The sequence below is a fragment of the Epinephelus moara genome, chromosome 19, assembly GCF_006386435.1.
Source record: "Epinephelus moara isolate mb chromosome 19, YSFRI_EMoa_1.0, whole genome shotgun sequence".
NCBI classification, from domain to species: Eukaryota; Metazoa; Chordata; class Actinopteri; order Perciformes; family Serranidae; genus Epinephelus; species Epinephelus moara.
The window spans coordinates 27,598,714-27,624,394 of NC_065524.1; the positions used below are offsets into that span (position 1 = coordinate 27,598,714).

At 40.9% G+C, this 25,681-nt stretch overlaps 1 protein-coding gene across 1 annotated transcript in view; it reads right to left on the reverse strand.

Moving 5' to 3' along the window:
* Positions 1–25,681, reverse strand: part of grid1a (glutamate receptor, ionotropic, delta 1a) — a 326,996-nt gene that overhangs the window by 17,330 nt on the left and 283,985 nt on the right. Inside the window, exons 8-12 of the mRNA XM_050071845.1 lie at positions 24,972–25,091; positions 16,613–16,714; positions 14,486–14,683; positions 12,889–13,219; positions 9,336–9,474 (exon numbers count right to left, since the gene is read on the reverse strand). Of these exons, the coding sequence (XP_049927802.1) occupies positions 9,336–9,474; positions 12,889–13,219; positions 14,486–14,683; positions 16,613–16,714; positions 24,972–25,091 (890 nt within the window). The remainder of the gene's footprint in view (positions 1–9,335; positions 9,475–12,888; positions 13,220–14,485; positions 14,684–16,612; positions 16,715–24,971; positions 25,092–25,681) is intronic.

Genomic DNA, 25,681 nt, shown 5'->3' on the forward strand with positions numbered 1-25,681 from the left:
ATAAGGCAATTTATTATTTTTGCTGATAAAAACATGCTTGGCTGATGGATTTTTTCATCTGCCAGTTCCTTTGGCCGTGTGTCAAAAACTTAATTTCGGACACTGCCCATATATCAGTGGAGATTATAGGTCAAACATTCAGATGGGACTGTCTGTCACTAATTGAGTGAACAGGGTTTGAACACTTCTGACCTTGGTACCCCACTACTGCTGCTATAAGAAAAGACACTGTGGTCGCCGGCGATTTCCGCTGCTGTCAACACTCCTTTGCTTCGTCATTCATTACTCCACTTAAGCCTCTTGGCTTGTTTCCTCACATATACAAAATTCTCCCTCTATTTAAAATTAAAGTTTTAACTCCCCCCTGGTTCACTACATCCAATCAGTAAGCCTAAAACAACTACCTCCATCTCTTATACACACTGGAACATTAATCAGTGTGTTCTTTATCGACTAAATTGGCTGCACCTGCAGCATGCTGCTTGTTATTCTGATGTCAACGCTTTCCCCTGCACTACCAGATTCAGAGTTATGATGACCAGGTTGGCAGGTTAAGTTGCTGACTGATTGTGGGGTTCATCCCCGTGATTGGGCTTTTGCACCCTAATAGAGTCTGCACCAAAATCGAATCTATTTTTTATGAACGATACTTAATATCTGAAAACTAGTCGCTCCTAATTGAAATGCTTATTATGCAGATGCTATGTGGGCAATAAGAAACGAGGCTCCTTGCAGCAGCTGTATTTTATATGTGAAGATTATTGCCAGTTTTGTACAGCATCAAATTTGCTAAATGCCTGTGCCGTTGTAATTAGAGTTTGCTTCCAATGTAATTTTAATGGCAATCTACCCAGAAGATTACCTACTTCCTTGACTGGTATTATGTCGATATGTTTGACATGCTGCTCTGTGCATTTGCTGCATTTCCTCAGAAAGTCAACATATCAGAGCAGCGCCAGAATGTTTGTATAACTGAGACTGTCTTCTCACCAATTCCCCAAAAAGTGAGAGAATCTTATAGCTTATCACAAGATAATGATGTTGGACTAATTCAACCATTTAATTAGAAGCTTACAGTATATGCTGTAGTACTGGTTGTTGGAGGGGGGGAAAGAAACAACTGATTAGATATTTGCATGGTCTCCAGTTTATTCTGTCAGATTAAACTGCAAGCTTTACTGCTCTGAGTAAGATATTCTGCTTTAACTTTGTCTAACAGCTTACTTTTTATGTAACTTCACAAGATCCTACGCAAGTCGAACTATACAGAGAGAGATAAATAAACATTATAAATATTTAGATCCACCAGCTGGAGTAAAGAGAATGAATAAAAGAGGTGAAAGCCCTTGCATTGTATAGAAAAATATGAAGAACAATAGACAGATGGCACATTTTAAAAATCAAAGATACAGTTAAATTAAACCAGCAACAAGAGATAATATTGAGACTATTTAAAGATACTGTACATGCTCTGAGGACATCTGTCACACATTTTTTTTCTTTGTTTGCCTTTTCTCTCAAAGCAATGCAACATAGACTGTAATTTGTGATCAATACAGAAAAGGTCCAATCCAGCTCCCTGTCCATTAGCTATAATGGTTGAACCAAGACTGAAAGAAGCACAATACCCACCACATTATTTCCCTCTCTCTTCCATGCACAGCTACAGAGTAGCTTGTAAAGAATAGTCTTCTCTTTTATGCGTTCATGTCACTAATTGGTAAAAAAAAGGTGTTGTTGTTGTTGTAGGAATCAAAGGCGCTAAATGGCTGGCCACACAGTCGGTCATGGTTATATTTAACTTTATAAATGTAAAATTGGCCATGGCGGCAACGATTACAGCGACATTAACAACAATAACAAAAGAGTTCAGCCAAAGAGTTCACTCAATTATTATTATTAAACCATGCATTATCCTGGAGGACAAAACAAGTTATGAAACTAATCCAACTTTCTCTCTCTTTTGCTCACTCTCACTCAAGAGATGAACGTATAATAGTCTTGCATTGTAGCTGGGAACCTTTGTGTCCCCAAGGTGTAGGTGTTTTGTAAAGGCTTATTTGCAGCACGAGCAAACAAAAGGGGAAAAAGACATGCTGTGTTTAAAGAAAATGTGTAATATGCAAATGCTGGTTTAAATAATCCTACTATTTTCAGACCAAGTTGTTGTTGTTGTTGTCAGAGGCTATTACACACATAAAGACATGCTCAGTGGACAGCATGCTCACATACATACTATGAAAGAGGGGCACAGTGTATAGTCTCTGTGCATACTGCAGACAGTAAACCAGTTTCTGCAGACTTGTGGAAGAGAGAAAGTTGATTTCAAGAACATTTAGAAAGAAAACAACTTGACTTTGGTGTTTTTAAAATGGAGATTGCTGGACTGAACCCTCACCGTCTGGTTTTTAAGATTCCAGTCATATCTGTGAGAATCTGTCCAAGGTTTGGACATTGGATTTATGTTGGAGGACGAACTGCTAATGCTTTTCTGACAACATTTACAAAGCAGGGGAGAAATTTCAGTTGACCAATTTAGAGGTATGCATTCTCTGAAATGGGGAGACAGAGAGAGAGTGGGGACTGACATGCAGCAAAGGGCCACGAGTCGGATTCGAACCCGCGGCCGCTGCAGCGAGGCAATGCCTCTGTACATGGGGCGCCGGCACTATCCACTATGCTACCGATGCCCCAGAAAACACATTTTAGCCATCTAAAAAGTCAATTTCAGTTTAAGCGTGCCCTATATTTAGAATAATTGTTCTGCTTTACCTTACTAACTGATTGAGGCAGCGGTAGATCAGCAACTCTCATGTCCAAAATGAATGTTTTTGTCAGTGGAGTCTGGTGGCTATGGGATAACAGCTCAAGTTCCCCATCAGAGAGGGCTGTCTGACGGCAAGGTAAAGCAAGACAATATTCTTACTATAACTTAAACCTTAAAACTGATGTTCATTTTTTTAGATGGGGCCTTCTTAGGCAGCTAAAACTGACCAACTATAGCAGCGTTTGCTCGGCGACATTTCAATTTATGTACATGATGCAGGAGTTTTGGAACAGATATTGTGACTCAGTCTACACAGCACTCCTAACTGTCATCGTTCTTTAGCTTCGATAATTTGTATTCAGAGAGCACAGCCTTTCCCCCTCGAACACAATGACTCCAAGGCAACAAGGACCTTCTTTTGTGGGCACTGGGTACGCATTTCGGCAAATGAGTACCTCACCTTTTCTAAGTCAACCCAGAGTCTGTTCATTTACATGCAATTAAGAAACCGACTTACAGTCTCCAGTAAACGAGAAACCTGGTTGCTGTAATCGGGCATAGGGGATTAGGGAAACCTGATTTCCCCAGGTGGATTTACCCTGGAGGCCACTGAGTTCTCTGCCATGTATACGAGAAACCAGTTTTCTAATCTGCTCTTTACAAGTTCACGTGTGCATGACAGAGGACTGCAGACAGGGAGAGTAACAGCTGAGCGGCTGGATGAGAGGAGAGATAATTACGGGGTGATGCGGTCTCGTATTTAAACGGATTCCTCCCAAAGTGCGACTAAAACCAAAACTTATCTGCAGCCTGCAGAAGTCTTAGAAACAATTCCAGTGAAAAGGTCTATAAAGGTACAAACGGCCTCTGTAGTGCTGTTACAGTCATTTGCTGGATGCAGTGACGGTGTAGAGACACTGAGAGCACAGATGTGGAAGACTCAGAAACACCGTCCCCTGGTAGACTAGCCTACAACTACCAAGTAGAATAGTGATTTGCTATTGATTCACCTCGCATATTAATACTCAACACACACACGCGCTGATCGAGAAGGAGACATGCTCCAGACTGGGTTGCCAGGTAACGATACAAATAAGCTCTAACTGCAGCATCACACGGCTAGCAGTTATTAATAAGTTTAAGAACAGAGTCAAGCTGTTGCATGTAAGCTGCTGCTGCCAATTAGCTCGTGCTAACACTCTGGACACGGTCCTTCAGCACTGTGTCTAACCTGTTTGTGGTCAAAGATCAGATCCTTGGCGCAATCCTGTTGTCTTCCTCTGGAAATGTGAAAGATGTCAACATATGTTTTACCTTCTAGAAAGCATGCTACATTCATCATTGTTCTTCTTCTCTGTGTTTATTGGTGGCTCGCAAACCAGGTTTAAAAGGCACATGTACCGGCACCCACTTTTTCAAGTGTGTAGATGCTGCCCTTGTTAAGTCAATGACAGCAGTCTGGCTTTGCACCATCAGCGCTATTTATCGTCCCTAATTTTAGTTTTTAGAATAATGCATTATTATAAAAATGTCCCATTATCGGCCTGATATATATCGTGCATCCCTACTGACCAGTCAGAGTGGGACTTACTGGGCTGTTTTGGGAGGGGGGATACGGAGACAGACATTTTAAACAAAGGGTGAATAAAGGTGTATTCAGGCAGACAAAAAAAAACCCCCATCAAAGCATGTAAACATGTTCTAGTAGAAACCCCAAACACAAGTATGAACCTGACGTTGAGCATAATATGGGACCTTTAAGAGGTCTGTTTCCACAGCTGAACATTTGACTATCTGTAAAATACAAACACCTTAACCCACTGATGACAAAGTCATCTCTCTCTGTAAGACTGACCCATACATGTTCACTGATTACCTGCATAACCTGGTAACTCCCCCAGTCTGTTCCCCAGGACAACGGGAAAAGCAGCACTGGCCTTCACCGAACACTGTGTATTTTTTTCAAATTAAAATTTCCTGCACTGTCTGTCCTCAAGTGGTTCTACATTGGTGCAAAAGCAGTCGCTGTCTTCCAAGGACATGATTTCCATTTCTGACCATAACTAAACTGAAATTTCCATTATGCCTGACCTTTATGTGTCTGTGGAGATGACAGGTCCAAACTAATGGCTAATCCAACCCCATGCTTTGAGGTGAATTACAACTGTTTCGTTGTTTGATAAACATCGATTTCAAAATAAGAAATCAATCATTGGTGTGCCAGACATGCCCACTTTGATTGTGGTTAATAGTAAAGCCCACCATCCCTTCAAGGGTCTTGTAACAACATCAATTGGTCTTGTCAAGATTAGAACCACAAGCAACTTCAAAAAGAGCGGCCAATTTATTCATTAACTCAAATAACTCCCTCTCTTAGAGGTTAGGTTAGATCTGAGGTGTTATCTCTTTGTCTCTGTGATGAAAAAAAGAAGCATTCACCTTACCTACACTTTGCCCTCTCTATGGTTTCTTTAATGTTGACGTAAGGAAGCAGCATTACTAAACCCACTGGCAAATTACAGTCACGGTCACACAAATGTGTTCACAGCAAGTTTTACACTTTACATACATTTAGCACAGTATTCACTCACAAAGATTATGTATTTGGTAAGAAGAGCAGCAGAGTTAATTTAAATGCACTGCTGTTTAGTAAGACCTGATGCTGGGCAATTTAAGAAGTGTCTTACACATGTCAGGAAAGCAATAGAGTACAAAGGAAAGGTCTCTGCTACCATAGCAGGAAATACTGTTTGAGAGCAACCAATTAACACTGTTTGGATTTGCAATGATTTGCTCTTCTTCTCACAATAAGGAAAGCTACAAGTAGGTTATTAAAAAGATACACATTGTAGGTCGCTGTGGTCCTGTGCTGTTCTCACTTTCTCCTATAAATGTATGATTTTTGTGTTTGCAAACAATTTGTGTTGGCTAACAGTTTATCACCTCAAGGACATCTGATCTCTCAGGAACACACTGTACATATCAGGTTTTATTGCCTTAAATCGGTTCAGATTTTTATGCAGGTGAATCCCACACAGGCTGTAAGTTCTCTCTTCACAGGTTAGCTGTGCGCTGCTTAGCATTCGCTCCCTCTCACATGTCCACATGTGGCTATTTATTCAACACAAGACAGACCCAATGCAATCAAAAGCTTCTCTGCCCAGTCTTCGGGGAGAGACGGCACACCAAATTGGATTCACTGACAAATAGCATTTGGACTGAGGACAGGCTAGTTGTTAGGCAGCGGGTCAAAAAATTACAGAACAGCAGACGGACCAAACACCAACTGCGGCCGCTGAGAGTTGCACTCAGGTGAACCTTCGGCCTGAGCTACAGCGCTTGACCCTGTTGTTAAAATATTAAAAAATATACGGTATTGAGAGCACCACACACTGTGTACAGCAAAAGACCAGAGAAGTGCAATAAGTGGAGTGCAGATTTCCTCCAAATGGCCACGGCCATGTTACGGCTGCAATGTGGCAGCTGGAGCTGATTGCAGCTCTTGTAGCTCACAGACCTGCATGGGTCTGATTTTCAAGACCTGTCCTCAAACTGGCATCACAACTTGAAATACTGAACCTGCCTCGCTGCACGCATATATGACCCATCAGTTTCACAACCTGACCTGACCCGCTGACACAAAATCCACAGCCAGATTCAAAACTGCAAATCCTATAATAACCTGTTCAAATAATTCGGTTCATCAACACGTTTGCAGTGATAATTTTCGGACATTTTATACATGAAAAACTATGATACTATCTTTTAAAACAAATGTAATTCAGGAAATAACATTTAAATGGCTATTTTCTTATTCTCATAATATTGAGCAGCACAACTTCACATTAAATATGCCTGTTAGTAACGCACTTGATTAAAGCAGCTCTTATATTCCAGCTGGTGCACGAGACAGAGCCGACCCGAGGATTAAAGCATCAAAACATTAAATTATAATTTTATTATTCTCATTTTATTTTAAAATATTTATCAGCCAGCACGCGCGATCTGACCTGCATGGTCTTTCCTTTTGCCAGAACCAAAATCAGAAATAAAATTACGACAAAATACCACAGTTAACCCGATGCAGAACTCTGCATGTTGTGCAGCTGCGCCCAGTGGAATTGTCTCACACGGCGCCCTTACTGTCACGATGGTAGCGCAGACAAAAAGTAGATTTATCCATGCCCTATCATTTCTGACTTTGGTATGGAATTAATCCGCAGATGTTCCAATTCAGAGTGTGACCAAAATTTTTTATGGATGTCAGTTTCTGAACCACAACAAAGCCTGTAACAGACTAAGTAAGGCCTTCGTTTTAGCCTACGTGAATGCCAGAAACCCAGATTTACACATCAAAGTTTGTTTAAAGTTCTTTGGAAGTATTACTGCATATGTGGTTGCAAAATGCACTGCTTTTTTTCCAATTGAATGCCACTAGTTAAAAAACACGTTTTTTTTCTTTTTTTAATTTCACAGTAATTCGTAACTAGTTACTAAAATGAACAGGCAGAGGGTACTTCCTCTATCTCTGGTTGAGGGTGAGAGGCTGTCAGCAAATAGTTTGTTGGTCACAGATAAACAGAGATCAGTGTGGGTACATGAGACCCTAAAAAAGAGGGTGGATCATGGGGAGTACCACCAGTTGGTCCAGGAGCTTTGCCTTGATGATGGCCATTTCCAGGCATATTTTAGGATGACTCAGGGGCAGTTTGACAACCTGCTGTCTATCACTGAGCCGTATAGCTCCGGTTATCCAGCAACCCTACCACCAGTTTCTCCTCCATTTTTCACCAACTGTAAACTTGTTGTGACCACTCAACTCATCCTATTGGACAACAGGAAAAAAGATGACAAAAAAGTGAACTATCCACTCGAGGAGTTCAGAGTGCTCCGGCAAAAATGCCAGGTGCCTAGAGCGCAGAAACGCAAGGTGCATCACAACACAAAAACCGCAAGCAGAGAGCTTCATCCTTATTAAAAGCAATTACAATCCAACCACTGAAACGCTTTCTGTGTGATCAGGGCCTGAAGCGTTTAGTGACTCCAGAGGAAGCTGCATGAAATCTGATGAAGTGACTTGAGTCTGTGCCGAATGGGGCTCAAGACAGTGAGTTTGTAAGTGCATAAACATAATCTGTGGGCCTGGAGTGAGGCAGAAGTGAAGTTAACAGGGCTCTGTAACCAGCTACATTAGCTGCCTCTAGCATAGCACACTAACATCTGCGACTTCTGACATCTGGGAGTCAGGCTGCATTGTGGGTAATGTAGGCACAATGTTTAAACAAAGAAGAAAGACAGTATGTCTTGTTCTGCTGTATTGACTGAGATTATTTCTTTTTAAAATGTCGCTCTGACAATTTTATAGGAGCCAAACGCTCATGTGGTGGAGCACCCGGAAGTGTTCATGTTTCAAATTTGAGAAAATATACAACTATTTAATAAAGACAGTGCTTGTGCCATAAAGTATTTTTCATTGCATCATTGACTGCAGTGATTAAGAATGTACACATTTTTACACTGATGCACATTACTTAATAGAGGGCCGATGCAGTTTATTTAACAGATCTGTATTGGATAAAATAAAACTGTTCAAAATCCAATCCTTTCCCTAATGAATTCTGCTGCGTGTTGTCCACCTCAGTCTGCTAATGTTGCAGCACTGCTCTCCTTAATAGCAGCTGGGCTCTCCACAGCAAGCATTTCACTGAATATGAGAGTGAAAATTAAAGTCTGTGAAAATTGATTTGGTTGCACTGGTGATTGACTTCATTTTGGCACCTGGGATGGCAAAATTTGCTGAGCGCTGATGGTAACCAATCTGTAATTTTCCCTCTCCCTTCCTCAGAGCTCAGTGTACAAAATATCAGAAAGCAGCTTTTTTGAGCCAGTACTGACCGTCATGTTCAAATCAGTTGTCGCCAATTAACGTTAATTCCATGAGTAACTTGATGACAGGCCAAAATAAAAATGTTGGCTGTTGTCAGGTTCATGTGCTCCTGCAGCAGGTGTCTGTACTCAGCCAAAGATTGTTTACAAGGTAAAGGAAGCATCACTGTGTAACTCAACGACTCTAACAGAAGGAGACGTCGACTCTCTGGTGGATTGCTTCACGTCAATTTCGGGAGTCGCATTCTTTCACTTGTGAAAAATAAGTTGTGTCAAATTTAGAAAGCTACAGCTGTTATTTCAACGTGTCGGATACATGTTCAATCAAGATTTATGTGAACATAAGTATCGAGGAAGGACTTGAACTGGGATTTGTGCCTAAAAAACATGTTAACAGAATGTGCTATTTCCACTGTGAAAATAATAACACAGAAAGAAATTACACGCAGCGAGTGTAATTTCTGTGCTTTTGACATTCACAGTAAAATACCACAGAATAACACCTCCATTAACAATTACTGTAGGTGTATAAAGTACATGTGTGCTTCGGAAACACAGGCAGCATAAATGAATCAATCACTTTTGAAGTTAAACCCGCTATTGTGTCGAGGTTCCACAATAAGAGAATCAAGTGCATTTCACTCACTTGAAACAATGTGAACATGACGGTATTGTTCCTTACCTGACAGCATTGTCCATGCGTGACACGGTGAGGTAGGCAGCCAGGTTTGCTGTGTAGGATGAACAGACAATGAGGGTGAAGAGCCACCAGCTGCCCATGACGATACGCAGAGCCACGGATCCCAGAATGGAGTCGCTACCTGGGGGTGTGCAGGTATAAACACATGCACACATCATCATCATCTTTACTATTAACTGTACAGCATCATTCATCTCTTATACCTACTCTAGTTTAAATACCAAAAGAAAACATGCAGAGCAAACCAATTTAAGCAACATCTATATGTGTCATACATCTCATGAAGACGTTCTAATGCTTCCAAAACATGTAGGCGCGCTTTATTATCAGGGTCTCGTGGCCTAATTTTATTGGTTCAGCTGTTACACGATGAGAGAGCCAAGAAAAGAAAAGCTTTTTATCCTAATACCATATGTTTTGAAGTGACTTGGATTTTTTCCTGCAATGCAAACAAGCTTTTAGGAGATTGGTCAACATGATGAGAAAATAGACATTACCATTTTTTGTGTGTGTCTGGTAGGTAAATTGATTGTTCTGGTACAGTATAGTCATATGTTATCGTCAAAGAGGGATGTGTGATGTTGCCATCAGTGGTATTTGTCCTAGGAATCAAAACTGTCATCTTTAAAATGTTAAATTGACCTGTGATTAATAAGTCTCTTTACATGTCTTTAAAGTACCCACTAGTTTGTGTTAAAGCTGCTGAATTTTGAGATACTTCTCTTATTTGCATGTAACACTGGAGCAGTCAACTATATGCATAAGATGATTTTGTGTAATTACTTAGAGTTCTTTTCCCAAGAGCTTCGTGTATTCAAACCACTACCCTGAAATGTTACTTGCACACTTTTATATTCTATTACACATCCCAATCCAATTTCATCAAAGAGTGAAGTACTCATTAATATTCATTCTTCTTCTTGTCTTTTTAATGTTCTTTCCTTCGTGTCTTTAATCCTTTGCCCTTCCTTGTTTTGTTTGAGGGGAAAAGACTGGTTCGTCGCATTAGCTTTTCTATCTTCACTTTTGCTCTCTTTCTCCCCAAATATCCAACAGCTTATGAGGTGCATGAGAAAAATGTCAGCACACATTCTAATTTTGAAGAGTAAAGCCATAGAAATGTCATCGGAGAGATTCAGGAGTGTGAAATGTAATGAAAACATATTTGTCTGAAAGTGTCACAATCAACACAGCTGCGCCCTTAGGACAGTTTGGGGAAAAAAATGAAGGCCTTGTCAGATGCATAGCACTTCGGCATCAGTCATTTTTATTACATATGGCTTTGACTGATTTTGTAAGGTCATCGAATGTGAAATGTGCATCTTGAAACTTTGCTGGATCTTACCCTACTGCAACCGTCCGACGCGGTGCAAGCTCTTTCATCTTTGACACAAATTGATTTAACTCTCGGATCGCAATGAAAAAGTGTTATTTTCATCAGTCCTCCTAGACAGTTTCAGATTATCTCCTACCTCTCCCTGACCTCCTTATGAAACAAAAGCAGGGCAGCCCTTGTTTGAATAAGGCAGTGAGCAAAGTCTGTGTGTCTGTGGGTGGATAGTTTAGTCTGCATGAACATACAACAAAACCCAGCCAAGTGTTGGCATATCATTATGAAATCATTGGGGGGGATACGGTTGCCAAGTTTATGCTCTCTGACAATGGCACACTATGCATCTGCAGTCAGATCCATATCAAAGCGACCTACGTCATGTCAAGAAAAAAAATGCAATCCACTTGACTGAAACAAAAAGTGGCAACGCTGGAACACGAGCCAGAAACGAGGAGGAGAAAAAAAGGAGGCAGAGGAAAGACATGGAATTTAGCTTCTCTTGAAATATAGTGGGTGTTGGGTTAAAAAAGGCTCATAGGCAGTGTGCCAGACTTTGATAGATGCTGTTCAGGCTTTAACATCAGTTGCTGAAGTAGTCATTTATCCAAACTGGACATACCTGGATCACCACCAGGCCTAAGGATGGGATGTTATCCTTGACAAGGGCACCTTTAGAAAATGCTAAGGTGGGCGTTGTGCCTCAAACTGACTCACTACTGAATCAGCACTTGTTGTATAGTGACATCCACATGTGCATTTTCATTGATTGGACTCTTTTATTCTAATTTTCTGTCCTTCATCCCTTTAAGTAGTTTTAGGTGTTTATTTTTTCTTTGCTTTTGTTCTGCTTAGATAATGGTTGAACATTTAGGAACTGCATGGCTGGTGCTTGGTCTCCAGTGATGTTTCACCAAAGGTCAAAAGCAGGAAGGTTTTCATTCATTCAGCAACGACTAGAGTTGGGTTGATTCCTGGTTTTGACAGTCTGGTGTACAAGCTTAAACTGGTTTGATTTTATGCAAACTGGCTGAACTGCCATTTGAGATTATGACAAAGCCTACATCAGCAACCTGTGCTGACGGCATCACAGCGCTTAATCCAATCCAGTAAGAAGCATTTATGACATCATGATTAACACAATGTTATATTTATACATTTAGAAATGGACTACTAGAGCCACTAGGACATGTGCCGAGCACTGGCAACATGACGGAGATCAGATTTCAGTAGATGTGGGAGGGGTAGAGCTGTTCACGCTGTGTTTGTTTACTAGAAAGTTCATGTGTTTTTTGGATGACGAGATGAAACATGGCAGAGTTAGTCTCTTGAGAAAACTAAAACTGCACCAATATTTTAGATTTGAGGCAAATGAAAGAGGTTCAGAGCTGAACTTTTGTCACACGCCTTGTTTCAATTTATTCCCGAGGCTCACTTTGAAAGCACCACAATGGACAAGGAACTGATTCAAGAAGTTGATTTGAGAAATTAATTATTGATATGATGCCTCCTTATTTCACTATGACAACCAAAACACAGTGGCAGATGGCTAGAGGGAGATCTCCTGCGAGCGGAATGTTAAAGATTATTACTAATAAAAACCTAGGCTACTTGCTTCTGGCTATATTATGTCATTTTCAGTAAATATCACAATATAAAATGTGTTGTCAGTTAAAAGTACACAAGATAGCATGTACTCATCCCTCTACTAAGTGATTATGTCTGCAGTCTGATCTCGAGTGCACAGCTAGTATTTATGTGGTTTGTTCCCATGACATAACATAAAAGAAACGCACATTTAATGGATTTAATGTGGACAGAAAGCTCCAATGTTACATGATGCAAAGCAATATTCCGACACAATTTTGCTGTTGGGATAGGTGTCATTTTGTTCCAATCAGAAGCGGCTGCTGAGTCAAGTGCGACTCAGTGTATTGGTAAAATTTGGTACACTGGTCTGGTCCAGTGTTTGGCTTAATATCAAACCAGTTTGAGCATTTTAGCCTGGCCCAACCCCAGTAGTGACACTGACTGCATCAGTTAACAACCCTTCAAACAGAGAAGTGTTAACTAGTGAGAGGTTGGTGTTTGATTAGGCAGAGTGAAAACCTACCTAGTCTTGGCCCTCCAATATATGACAAAAACATGATTTGTATCTGCTGTCCTTGCATGTTGAGGAGGCCAGATGCAAACTGTTTCACCCACCTTGTTGCACAAAAGCACCGTAGACGATCCAGATGGCGCTCTGAAGCGAGGTGGAGACAGAAGGCGGCGGATGGCCTCCTGCATTGTTCTGGCAGCGCACTGCCTGGATGCGCCTGAGCAGGAAGATCATGATGCCCACCACAGGGATGGCTGCAGCAATGCACGCCCACACTGCCAAGTCAAATGGCGCCAGCAACGAGAAAATGTTGATCTTTTCCTCTGACTTGCGCATCAGGATTCCCACTGAATAGTCCAGGTAGCGCTTGCTGAAATCCACCACACTCTCACGCTGCGGGGTGATGGTGATGGCCGATACGGCCAAGTCAGCTCGCTGTGGATGGAGAGTCATATGTTCACATTTTAGTCACTGTTTCCTTTTTAAACAACAGAGTATGTTTAATAAGTCTTTTGTATGTTAATGAGAGCAAATCTAGCACATTTGACCTCCATTAATCGGTCCGTGTTTTCCCACCTTTGAGGAGGTTAGGTTGGTTCATCTGTGTCAGATTTTAAAAACTTCAGACAGAAAATTTGACACCTCTGAAAGAATCTTTTCAGTGCTCACACGAGCTTCCATCACATTTCATTCACACTCCTAACAGGAACTATGCTTTATTCTGTCTTTTCTTTTTTAGAAACACTATCAGACCGAGGTTTGTGCGATATCTACAAAGGTAATGGTAAAATTGGAAGAAAATTTGGTGTGCACATTTTCATTTCCCAATAGGAGGAAACATATTGGTTTTTGTTAACACTAATACTTTTCCTCAAGAACCACAGTCAGCCAAGATTTTCAATTTAAAAAATGCATGTATCTCTGTGTCTACACAGGCAGACAATTTCTCAGTGCACCTTCATGCTCTCAGTGGGAGGAAACCCTTTTGATTTTGCTGACACAATGATCTTTCATCATTATTAGACCAAACTTTGCCTTATATAACTACTCTGTCATCGACTCAGTACTTTGTTGACTTTGAACCTAATAACCAGGGAGATCATTAGGCTTTGGTGGAGGTTTTAACTCCAGTGTGCTTTCTTGCTGATCTTGGATTTAAGTATGCATTATTTCCACTCTTCCATTATCTTGCTATTTATGTTTAAAAAATATGGGTGAGAGTGCATGAACCTTAAAGTAATGAAATGTTTGATACTCTCAATAGAAACATAATAGCTGTTATGAAGTAAATACTGTAGCTTTTGTGAAAAATACAGCACATAAATCTGAGTTTTATCTCATTTATTTCGCCACTATGAAATGAAAAACATAAACTTCTATCTCTGTCAGAGGGAATTAAAATCCCATTATCATTACCAACCAAAACAGCATTTGTCCACGTCTCAAGCTTTATCAGTGTACCTCCAAAAAGCCGAAATCAGTCCCAATTCAATCAATCTGTGATGTCACCCACTGGAGAAAACTGATGTGCAGAGAGGGGCTGTTGGCCCGTGATATGCTTTTCTAATCTTTTCCACTTTACTGAGCCTTATAATTGGGATCCCATTTCAAAACAAGACAATGTGGCCTGACTCCCAGAAAAAATGACTTGGACTAAAATCTGGACATTGATTGACAGAGATAAAAAGAAAACACACCAACCTTGCCAATGAGTTCTCCAATCATGCCATTCCAGGATCCATTAGGGAGTGCTGTGCCGTATTTCCCATCTCCGACTTGGTAGATGTCGTACTTGAAGCCCAGGATTTTGGCCAGGGCGTCCAGGACATCAATGGAGAAACCTTTGTATCTCTTAGGTTGGCCCAGAATATTCTCTGCCACCATCACAAAAGGCTCCTCCTGTTTGAATGAATATTGTACTTTTTGGGTAATACATTACTGACAACGATAACGCTGAGGTATGTGAACGTGTGAGGCTTTTGTCTAAAAGCTCACGATTTATCCTCAAACTCAGGAAAAGAGTATAGCACGTGCACTTAATCACAGGCATGTCATTTATCAAGATGCACCATAATCTTCTCGGGGCCCGACTGGTGACCGAAGCGAGGACACATTCAGTCATCTTAAGAACTTTGGGGTGACACCTTTATGAAGAGCTTCTAAGGTGATCTAAGTTAAACTTCATCTTAATAAAATAGTTTCCTCAGCAACTGTTGACCTGTAACACACGGTACCATGGCAACTGCTATGGTTCATCAACGTGTAAATTGCCATTTTAAATTCATTGCACCCGACCGTGGTTCTTCTTTATGGGTGGAAAGTGTCAGGGCAGAATTAAGTGGGTGAAAGAGGAGCAAGTAGAACTGAAGAAGACAGAGGGAGAGGGACAGTGAAGAGAGAGGGGGTGGTGTTAAAGTGGGCAGGGGCAAATGACTTGATTAAGTGACGCTGCCAGGGGAGAGCTGAGCAGAACTTATGTGAATAAATATGGTGCAGGTAAATCATGTGTGAAGACGAGGAAAAATGAAGACAGGGAGAGGGAAGTGACTTTAGCTCCTGGAATCGGTGAAGCTAGTTGGGAAAAAAAGTGCTGCAATGTAAGATTGATTTTTAATGGCGTTCTGTTGCTCTAGATTCACAGGACAAGATGGAGAAGACAACTTTAAATTCCCTTTTCTCTGTGAGTTAGACCAAACAGTATAACATAGATAAGAAGAGGTCTAATCTAGATCCTGTGCTGTCCTTGTTGGTTCTCTATCCTCCTGGGATAACAGCTCACAGAAGCCAGTAGTAGGGCTGCATCAAATATATATATATATTTTTTTTTTACATTGCAAGCTTCTATTGAGGTTTTTAAATGAAGTTTGAATGTGGGTCGTCACATTTTATAATGTCATCACCCTACAGAAAAATATCCTTGAACAAAATCCTAATTTAAATAGGGATTCATCGAATTAAATGAGCTTTTTTTTAATTAAATCAACTTTCTTTAATGTATGAATGTAATTTATGCTGCTGTTAGATTGCCGCAAGACCACTCTGTTAATACAGGTGCCTCACTTTGAAGGCTAAATGCCAACAAATAGGGATTAAAGCAGAATACTTTGTAAGATAAAAACATGTTGTGGAGATCTATCATTTTCCAACAAATTTTTACACTTGGACTTAACTCTCTGGAGTTATTGGAAATGTTTGCATCACACAAGTCAGAAACAGTCCCACGCAGCCAACATTTAAATCTAATGCTACAAACAGTAGTACATTAATAATATTAGTGAAGCCTAATCTTTATCTGCAACTGTACGGGAATGCTGGGTTCACACAGAATGAATAGATGCACAAAAAAAGGGCAGTAAATTCTCAAATACTGAACAAAGCATGTATTTAACTCAACTTTCTTTACGACAGGCTATTTTTAGAGACAGGACTTAATTTATGAATTCCCATGTTTTGTAAAAAGCCCTCAGGTTGTCTGCTCTGCATCTTGCTGCTGTATGCTTTAATGCAAACTCATTGTTTTATTGTGAAACATCTGCAGGGTATGCTCAGTGCCATTAACAGCGGGTGAACATTGAGAGAGCAAGGCAAAATCATTTGAATCAAGGTTAATTTATCTGCGAGTAAAAAACTTTTTCTGTTAAACAGAGAATTCACAGTTTTAGGTTGGAGTATCTCACACAGAAACTATCTCCTAATCTGTGGGTGTAAATAACAAGCTAATGAATGCGTTGATGTGTTTGCCTCTATACCGTGGTGTTTGTTTTCTTACTCAGATATTTGCCTACTCAGGTCATGTGTCAATATATTCAGTGTACTCCCACTACTTACCAGTAATGTTACAATCTTCAGCGTCACTCCCTGCATACCGCTCTCTATCCGATTCTCCTTTAGGCTACCATTCAGACCACGAGTGGAGTCCCAGGACGCCAGCTAATAGGGAGAAAGAAAAATCAGATAGACGAGGAAAATAGATAAAAATGGAGCAGGTCTCTGAGAGACAAATGAGTCAAACAGCTCATTAATAAACATTGAACAGCAGGATAACAAAGTGAATGAGCTACAGGTGAAGTTATCACCCTATCTGTCTTTTTGTGACTCAGTATGTAGTGGTATTCAACACTGAGTGGCCAATGTCTGTGTTAAAATCTGAGCTGGTTACCACGACAACAAGTGTCGGCCATTAGTATGCTATAGGATGCTCTGTTCAAGCTCCACCACTGAAGGCTACAATGTATTGTCACATTTTTGAAGCAATCTACAGAATACTTTACCAGTAATCATACAGCTGGGGGTGGTGATAATGATGATGATGGGGATGGTGATGATGGGGATGATGACGATGATTAGAGGAAGGAGAGGGAGGAGCAGAAGTACAATGTTAAATAATGCAGATATCACACTCATGTCAAAACTGCAGAATTCAAATCAAACAGATACAATTTCAGACAGTTTGAGTTTGTTTCTTGAATCTAAACTATCCCTCATCTTTAAAACTCTCATTCCACCCCGTCAACGTTCTGAGCCATGCCTCAGGTTTGTGAAGCTGATGTTTGTTAAATTCTTAATCAGTGCTGCGAACTGGACAAGGATTCTCAAGGATCTGACACACCATTTGGAGTGGTCAATGAGATGTGAGCTGACAGGACAAGAATGGTGGCTCTAGGCCAAACAACAGGCCGCTCTGGCTACAGCACACCTCCGTCTGCAGCACACGTGCCTTGTCGGCAGGAGCCTCATCCAGGTACCTTTCCCACAGAAACACACTGTACTCCACAACAACCGGAGAGAATTTGCATTTTGTTTTTCTTAATTTGGTTTGTTAAATCGCTCATTAAAACGTCCATGCAAATTTATGTTTTGTTTTTGTTCTGGCTTTTTTTGTTTTTATTTTGGATCGCTGTGGTCCTCTGACTAACAGGATGTATCACAGTCACATTTTGTTACCTGTCATTTCTCCTAAATCAGTTGACTAAATATAACAGCTTATATTTAAATATAACCATTTGCTGCCAACCTGTCACAGCTCGAGTTCAAACGAGGTAATTTCTGACTAGGAGAATCGGCACACGTGTCTCATTTTGGCACAATTATATCCAGCTGAATCTTAATAGGCCGTTTATATGACTCACTTCTCAGTAGTGAGGGAAGGTTTATACAAAATGCTGAAAGATTTGGCCCCTTGAGAAGATGGATCTGGACGTTTCATTCAATATTAAGTGGAAAAAGGTACCGGAGATCAAAACCATGAACAGGAGTAGAAATATTTTTAAGCTTCAAGATTTCATCACAAGTCCTGTCCTTAACTTTGAACTCTCGCTTCATGAAATGTAGAGGCCCTTTTGCCGTTTTACTTGATTGGTCGTAGGCAGTTGAGTTTGAGCCTGGATATATCAGAGCCAAAAAAGCTGAGCATATTGTCTTTATGTTTCTAAAATAAACACAATTTTGTATTCTTGTGATGTTCCATTTGACTACCAGTGGAGATTGATGAGAAAAACAAAATGAACAAACATAAATCTCTGTCACTATTTGCAAAGGGGAACGATTATACAATCAAGAGAAAACAATTACTACAGATACACAAAGCACCAACACAGGCTTTCAACTGTGAATGAAACAGAAGCATGCGAGGCAATGAAAGGAACTTGCAGAAACTTCTCTGGTAAATCTTTTGTTCTCCACAAGCCATCTGCAGAGCAGGTGATCCTCCGAATACTCAGTCTTAAGAGTTACACAGCTATGTATAGCTTCACTGCAAACTGCTAGTGAATCATGTTTATAACCTCCCACCTTATGTGGGTGTACATAAACTATTTTCTCCCCATTTAGGATGTCACTCATGAAATGTGCCTTCTAAGGGTCTTTATCGGAGCACTGTGTGCATGTCAACGATATGGAGATCAGTTAGTCACGGAGCTGCTCGTTGTAAATATATAAATACGGCTCTGCAGTTTGTATTTACATCCTTTTGTGCACCTTAAACCTTTTGCCGCCCTGCACTTTGCTCAGAAAAATGTGTTGATACAATACAACAATTCTGTAGGCGAGCGCTGCACAATCTAATTGTAATCGCTTGTCTACTTGTTCATCTGTGAATGTGGAGACTGTGTCCGGCCTGTGTTTGTGTCCGTGTGTTTGTGTGTGCAGGTGCAAAATGTCAGTCTGCGTTGCCTGCCTCACAGGGGACTATTTTCTCCATGAGCAACTTCGTCCTCGGTGAAAAACACGGAGCAATCTCTGCTCTGTAAACTGAAGAACACTAAAGAGGAACACTTCTACTTCACAGAGCTTTGCACACCAGCACGCCACTGGGAAGGTCACAAACAATACATACAGCAGAGCCAAACCGCCTGCATATGAACAAGAAACACTTCAACCGAACGTACTGTGATCTTTGAATACCAGCTTTTCAAGGACGTGGCGCTGAAACCAGATGCATATTTCGACAGAGGATGGATGTATTATAGGAAATATGCTTAACGATACATGAAAGTGAAAATAGTTTTCTTGCTTGACGCCAAAGCTCTTCAAAAGTTTTTTTTTCTTGCTTCTTTCTTTGAAGTGTCAGCTCATTGAGGATTTAAGTTTTAGATAGTCTTCCTATAAATATGCACAGAAATCAGTCACCAAGAGTGTACCTACTGTAAATGCGATCAAAACATTCAATTGCTTCTTTCTGTAGCTATATGCTTTGTTTTTATCCTCTAGCACAACGGAGGGTATTGAGCTAACGAGATTTAGGAATATCCCGTCCAAAAAGTCACAAAAATAACAGGACTGCTATTTAGTTAATCGCTATGATGCTCAATACCCTAAAATAATCATCTGTAATGGGGCTGAGTAAATGCCAATGACCACTTGAAGACGACAAAGGGATGGAAGTCAAATAGCCCTCGATTTATAGCACAGCAACCGTCTCAATTACAGTATCTCCTGAAAATCTTATAGAAATCACTCTGCTCTCTCTCATGGAAACATTTAAACTGCACCATTATGAACATGAAACTATAGTCTGAGCAAGTCCCACTTCTTTTTCTCCCAGCTCGTCAGGTGCTTACATATCGACAAGCCCATCATGCCGCCCAGCTTCTTACTGACCCAAACGCTTATGTCTGACACACCGACTGGACTGACAAGACTGAGCGTGCTTGTGTGTGCTAAACATATATGTCATTGTAACCGCCTGCCTTATTTACTGTCTATTTGAACAAGTTGTCTCTCATCCGTCTGGATGTACTGGAGATGAGGTGGGCCAACATGGTGCCGATCGATCACTCGAACTTATAACAGGCAACATGAGGCAGGACTCGCTTTAAACCACTATATCAGAAAAAGTAAAACAAATAAAACCTGCACAATTTAGAAGAGACTAGAGGTAAAGGACATGAAGAGAGGAAATGAGATGAAATGACTCAGAGGAAACGCAATAAAAAATCTATACCATGAAAATGAAAGCTCTCGATCACATTTTATCCTGTTTTCCTTCATTCCTGCATTTATTTACTGAACAAATCCCCCATATATACACTAGCTTTTAAATACAGTGTGTTCTCATGGAGAAAACACATTATCTGTATCAGTAGTTAATTCAGTGCAGCATACCGCAGCCAGACTTATCCTCCATCTACACTGTTTTTAGCTTTGATTATCATGTTGCTTAAAAAAGGTATACAAGCCACGCTGAAAGACGGAGAAAGAGCCCTGGCTGTCGGCTCCAGAAAAAGGAGCTGCAGTCTAAAAGTGAGCACATGACATTGATGAGGCTGCATCTTGCCAGCTATCTCAGAAAAAGTGAATTACTGAATTTGCTTCCAACAAATCTTATCCACCTGTGAACTGAAAATGATTTTCTTTACTGCACTTCATGAAGCGAGAGCAACAAAGAGCAGGTACTGTGGGCGGTGATGTGCATTTTAAGTGAACTGGATGATGACAAGGTTGGTAACATTTGTTCGATTGTTTTCCAGGTGGATCTGAGCACATGAGAAAGAATAAATTAAGCCACGTGGAGAAAGATCACACACGTTTCATCTGCTTACTTGAGACTCTCAAGAGGTTTTTACTTTTGCCAGTGTGGCGGCAGGAACAACTGTAAGTGGGAGCTGACATTTTAATGCTTTCCTTTTAATGCAGGCTGTGAGAAAAGGCTGCAATTCGCACACAATTACAGTCCAACATATTACAGTGTTACCATGTTTCAAAATGTTGCTGTCATTTAATTATCTGTGGCAAAATAACTTGACCAGTCTAATACGGTTTTCCACACTGCTAAATTGAATATGGATATATTACTGTGTAATGGTGCAAATTTGTAAAATAGAGTAATGAAAATATTTTTGGCTTGCGAAGAGGCTGCCTCGCAGTGCTGTGCTTTATCTTGCTGCAGGTGAAAATCCCAGCAGGATGGGGAGGTTTCAAAAAAACTGCAGGAGCCAGAAATAAGTTTCTAAAAGCTAGAAATCTGTGCCTGGCAAATTAATCATTAGATCAACAGCCCCATCAACCCCCTGTAGATCTATTGTTGGCAAGAGAGAGGCACCCCCAGAGACTATTTAATGCCATTTCAGTTTCATGAGCCAGTGAGAAATAGGATTAAGAAATAGGACAAATACATCAGCCTCAAACGACTGCAGTTTGGAAGACGCAACATGCAACATGGAGCTTATGTGACCTCTACCCCCGCTGCTGAATACACACACCATCACTGGTTGAAGGGGTGATGATGGCCAATAAGACAATCTGTCCTTTTATCAAACCAGCATGGATGATAGCAATCAAATGTGAGCACACTTGGAACTGTTCTGTGGACCAAATACGAGTCTGCTCTGGTCAATACATGGCTGCTAGAATTGGCCAGGTTTTGGGGGGTATGGAGTTGGGCTTATTTGGGGTAAAATCAGCTCCAGTTAGCTGTACTTGGACGAGCTTTGGGCCAGTGTTGGCAAACAGAAGTGGACGGATGCTTGCGCGTGTGTTATCCTTTAAATCTGGCAAAGATCTTGCTACCAGATGTGCCAGATTAAGGGTGCTTATGAGAAATCCACTTTGGCTACCTGGGAGAAAGTGGCAGGATGCATGTAATGAGCAACAAGAAATCCAGAGTCTGTTAAATTTAACACATTGTACTGACAGTGGCAGATTTTCTTTTGACTTAAAATTAAGGGTGTTTTTCACTTTGTCTATTTATAAGGCTAATGGTGCTGTCACAGGTCTCAGGCAGCTAGACCGTATATTATTTCCATCACAGGCTAGGCTATTTAGGAATACCAGCATGTGTGACGCACTATATACCTTTATATTACACTTTTATTCAAAATGTATTTTCACGCACTTTGTGACCAGAAAATTGAACGACGGGAAGTGGAGCTGCCCATTTCAGAGACCGTGCACTACATCAAACAGACATGCAGCATTAGGATGATTTTTTTTGCTATAGAATAGAACAAATGTCACTAAAAATGTGATTTTGAATAATACAATAATGGCAGTGCTGCTACTGTGGACACGTCTGAGAGATAACTACTGCATGATGCATGCAAGATGCTTGGCTAGGAGGAACAATTACATTCAAATGAATTGACTTTTCCCTATGAAGAGCTTTGTGCAAGCTGGAAGTCATTAGCAATATCTGCTTAGAGACGAGCTGACACATCAATAAGAGCAAACTGGGAAACCAAAACAACAACAACAGCATCGATCACTCTGCAGCAGCACTGGATGGTGGGGAAAACTCACAGTAGCCATCCAGGAAATAGTATTTCAGTCTTCATTACAGTTTCTAACCAGAAAGACGTCTCATCTAAGAGCCATCAGGCTGGGGAGAAAATGGACTGAATGCAGATAAACGATGATGGAGAGGGAGGAAACCAGGGCTGAAAAATGGGGAGAAAGGGTAAGGGAAGAAGAGAAGAGGGGAGCGGAGAGGACAGGATGGGGAGGATGAGAGATGAGATGAAAGGAAAAGATAAGAGGGAGGAGAGAGGGACAAAATGAGGATGGCTCTGAGGGGTGGATGCAGGTTGGGTGGGGGGAGAGTTCGACATGCAATCACTGTTACACTCCACTCGCAAACACAGACATGACATACCATTATCGCACACTGCAGCGGAAACCACGTAATGGTGCGGCCTTTCTTGATGGACATCAGTTTTACACGACGTGCAGCAAGAAACATGCTGAATATATATATATAAACATCCTATTATAGAGCAACAGAGGGGAGAGGTACATTTTCTCACAGTAAATGGTTCTGCCAAGTAGCAGGCAGACATACAGACGGACATGCCAGGTAATGAACAGCAGCACGGAATGCATTCGGCATCCCATTATCTGGCCTTGCTGTCCCCTTCTGCCTCTAATGACTTTGAGATACAAGTGCCCACATGTTAGTGTGCACCCTGGCCTCTGCTGTCTGTTTGCCTCGCTGCATCCAAGTCCCAGCTCCAAAACCATGTGTACAGAACATGTTTGTGTGTCAGTGTGCTTCGGGGCACCATTGTTTGTGTGTGTCTTGCTGTGTCTAAATGTGCGACTCTGCTGGTGGATATGAAAGTGTACGGATGTTCCTGTGTGTGCGTGTAAACACATGGCTCTGGATGTCGCGCGCCTCTTCCTTGCTAATGCTAATGGCCACATTATGATGAATTGGCTTCATGATTTCAGTTAGGCTGAGTGGTGATTAAATCTTCATTACCGCTTCTGGTCAGTCCTGCTCTACATAGATTGCCAAGAAACTCGATTCCTCTTCATTCTGCAAGGAGTCCCTGACTGAATCAGGACATCCGCAGCGACAAACACATTACAGCTAAGAGAAGAGTGCATAAATAATGCTCTCAATATCTCACTTCAGCTCTGCAACATTCAGAGATCAGACAAGTCTCTCAGTAAAGACTACAGGGTCAGCTCCTGCTCGTTATTTTTAAAATGTCTATGCACAACACGTAGCCACAGATCACACATATCCCGACAATAGTCAAGGCAAAGTGGAAGGGGTATGTTTTATTTTCGCAGAGACAAATGCATCTTGTTTGTGAGTGAAGATAATAGCAAGAAGCACACATTTTATTTATCCCATGCCCCAGGTTGTTACACATCCAAGCCAGGGTTGTTGCTGTGGTGAAATGGAAGATTATAGCAGGCTGATCTGGTTAATTCAGGAGCTCCAGTAGAGGGCACCCTGATACCTGACACCTCACTGTCAAATGTTAAGCCCTGTGGCTGTGGTTCTCTGAGATCAGAGGACAGCTGATTCTCAGTCCTACGAGTAAGTTAATTGCATTCACCTGACATCCCAGAAAGAAAAAAAACAGCAAGGCTTTGGATCCTGAGGATTAAGACTGAGAGGCACTGGTCTATGAAGAAATAGCACATGCAAAAACAAAAGACTGTTGGAAGCCTTTCTATACAGTATTCATTCCTGTCAGGCACTCCAAGGACCCCTGGGATTTCTAGAAGACGTGGTACTAAATTCCGATCCTGGAGGACAGGTGTCCTGCAGTTCTTTTTGCCTCCCTGGTAGTTAATCACACACACTTGGCATGTACTGGATAATAAACTATTAGAGATTAACTGAAAGCTGCAGGACAGCAGCTCTTAAGGACTGCAATTGAGTACCTACACTTAAGAGGTTTGCAGGGGGGCTTTGAGAAAATGAGAAAAAAAATCTAATTTCACTTTTATTTCTCTCTGCATACAGTAAGTGGTCACATCAAGACAATGTCTAAGGAAAGCTATTTTCATCAGCGGTTTCACAGTACCTGCTGTTTCCTCAACACCTACAGAATGGACAGTTATGTAAGTCCGTGCAAAATCGCATCATCCAACAAAAAGCTTCTAAAATGAAGTTCTGTGCAGAAGCTCTCATCAAATGGCCTGTGGTCTAATGCATACGGTATATAACTGAGGCATGGCACAGTTGCTTAACTCTTTGAAATGGGAAAGGTGAGGCACCCTGCTGCGGAATATATTACGCTAACAAATAGCACGGCTACACGGTTATTTCTGACATACTGAAAGGAGTGAAAAAAGAGCCACCGTTACTGAATTGCTGAGCTACTGGAGGTCACATAAAAGTATTGGCAAATAATTCCTATTTTTCATATTAATCGACTCATAGATACTTAGTAAGTGTCCATAGAGGTGACGACAAAACACATATGTATGTATATATAAAATATTCTGGACTGACCCGTTTCACATCTTTCCCAAATGTCTCACTGTAGCTGGTTCCAAGAATCTCAAATTGCACATGGGAATTAGATCCTTCAGCGCGGAAGTCCATCATTCCTGTCAGGCCACTGATCCGTCCCTGTGACAACAAACAGAAAGTAGTTACTGTGCGAGATGTCACAACACAGTGATTTATTTCCTTTCCTTTTTATGTTTCTACAAGTGTAGGCAAAGGAAGTGAGCACTAATTAGTACACACACAGTAAACTACTATATGTACATTATATTTATCATCACAATCTAGTAAAATTCAGTTTAATTACTACTGATTTAATTACTTGAGTATCTTTGTGAAGAAACGTGACATTCTGCAGTGTTTCATAAAGGAGAGTTTTCACTGCTGTTCACCTTCAGTTACACTGTATGATTTATGAATTTATCCTTTGACTCTTACACTCATTCACCCAGGCTTGTAAGTACAGTGCAAGGTTATCAAAGAGAATTTAGATCATTCTAGACAAATTATATTTTGATGGCGAGGTAAAATTACCTTTCATGATATATTCTGACGTATGGAATTGAAATTGATAACCTAAAAGTCTTTCCACAGAATCCCTCGCTATCGGATCATTATCTGATTACTTTTGATTTCTTTTTACCCGATTACACGCCACTCAGCAACAGTTACTATACTAGAGGTTTATCAGATAGTGCTGTCGCAAAATTTAA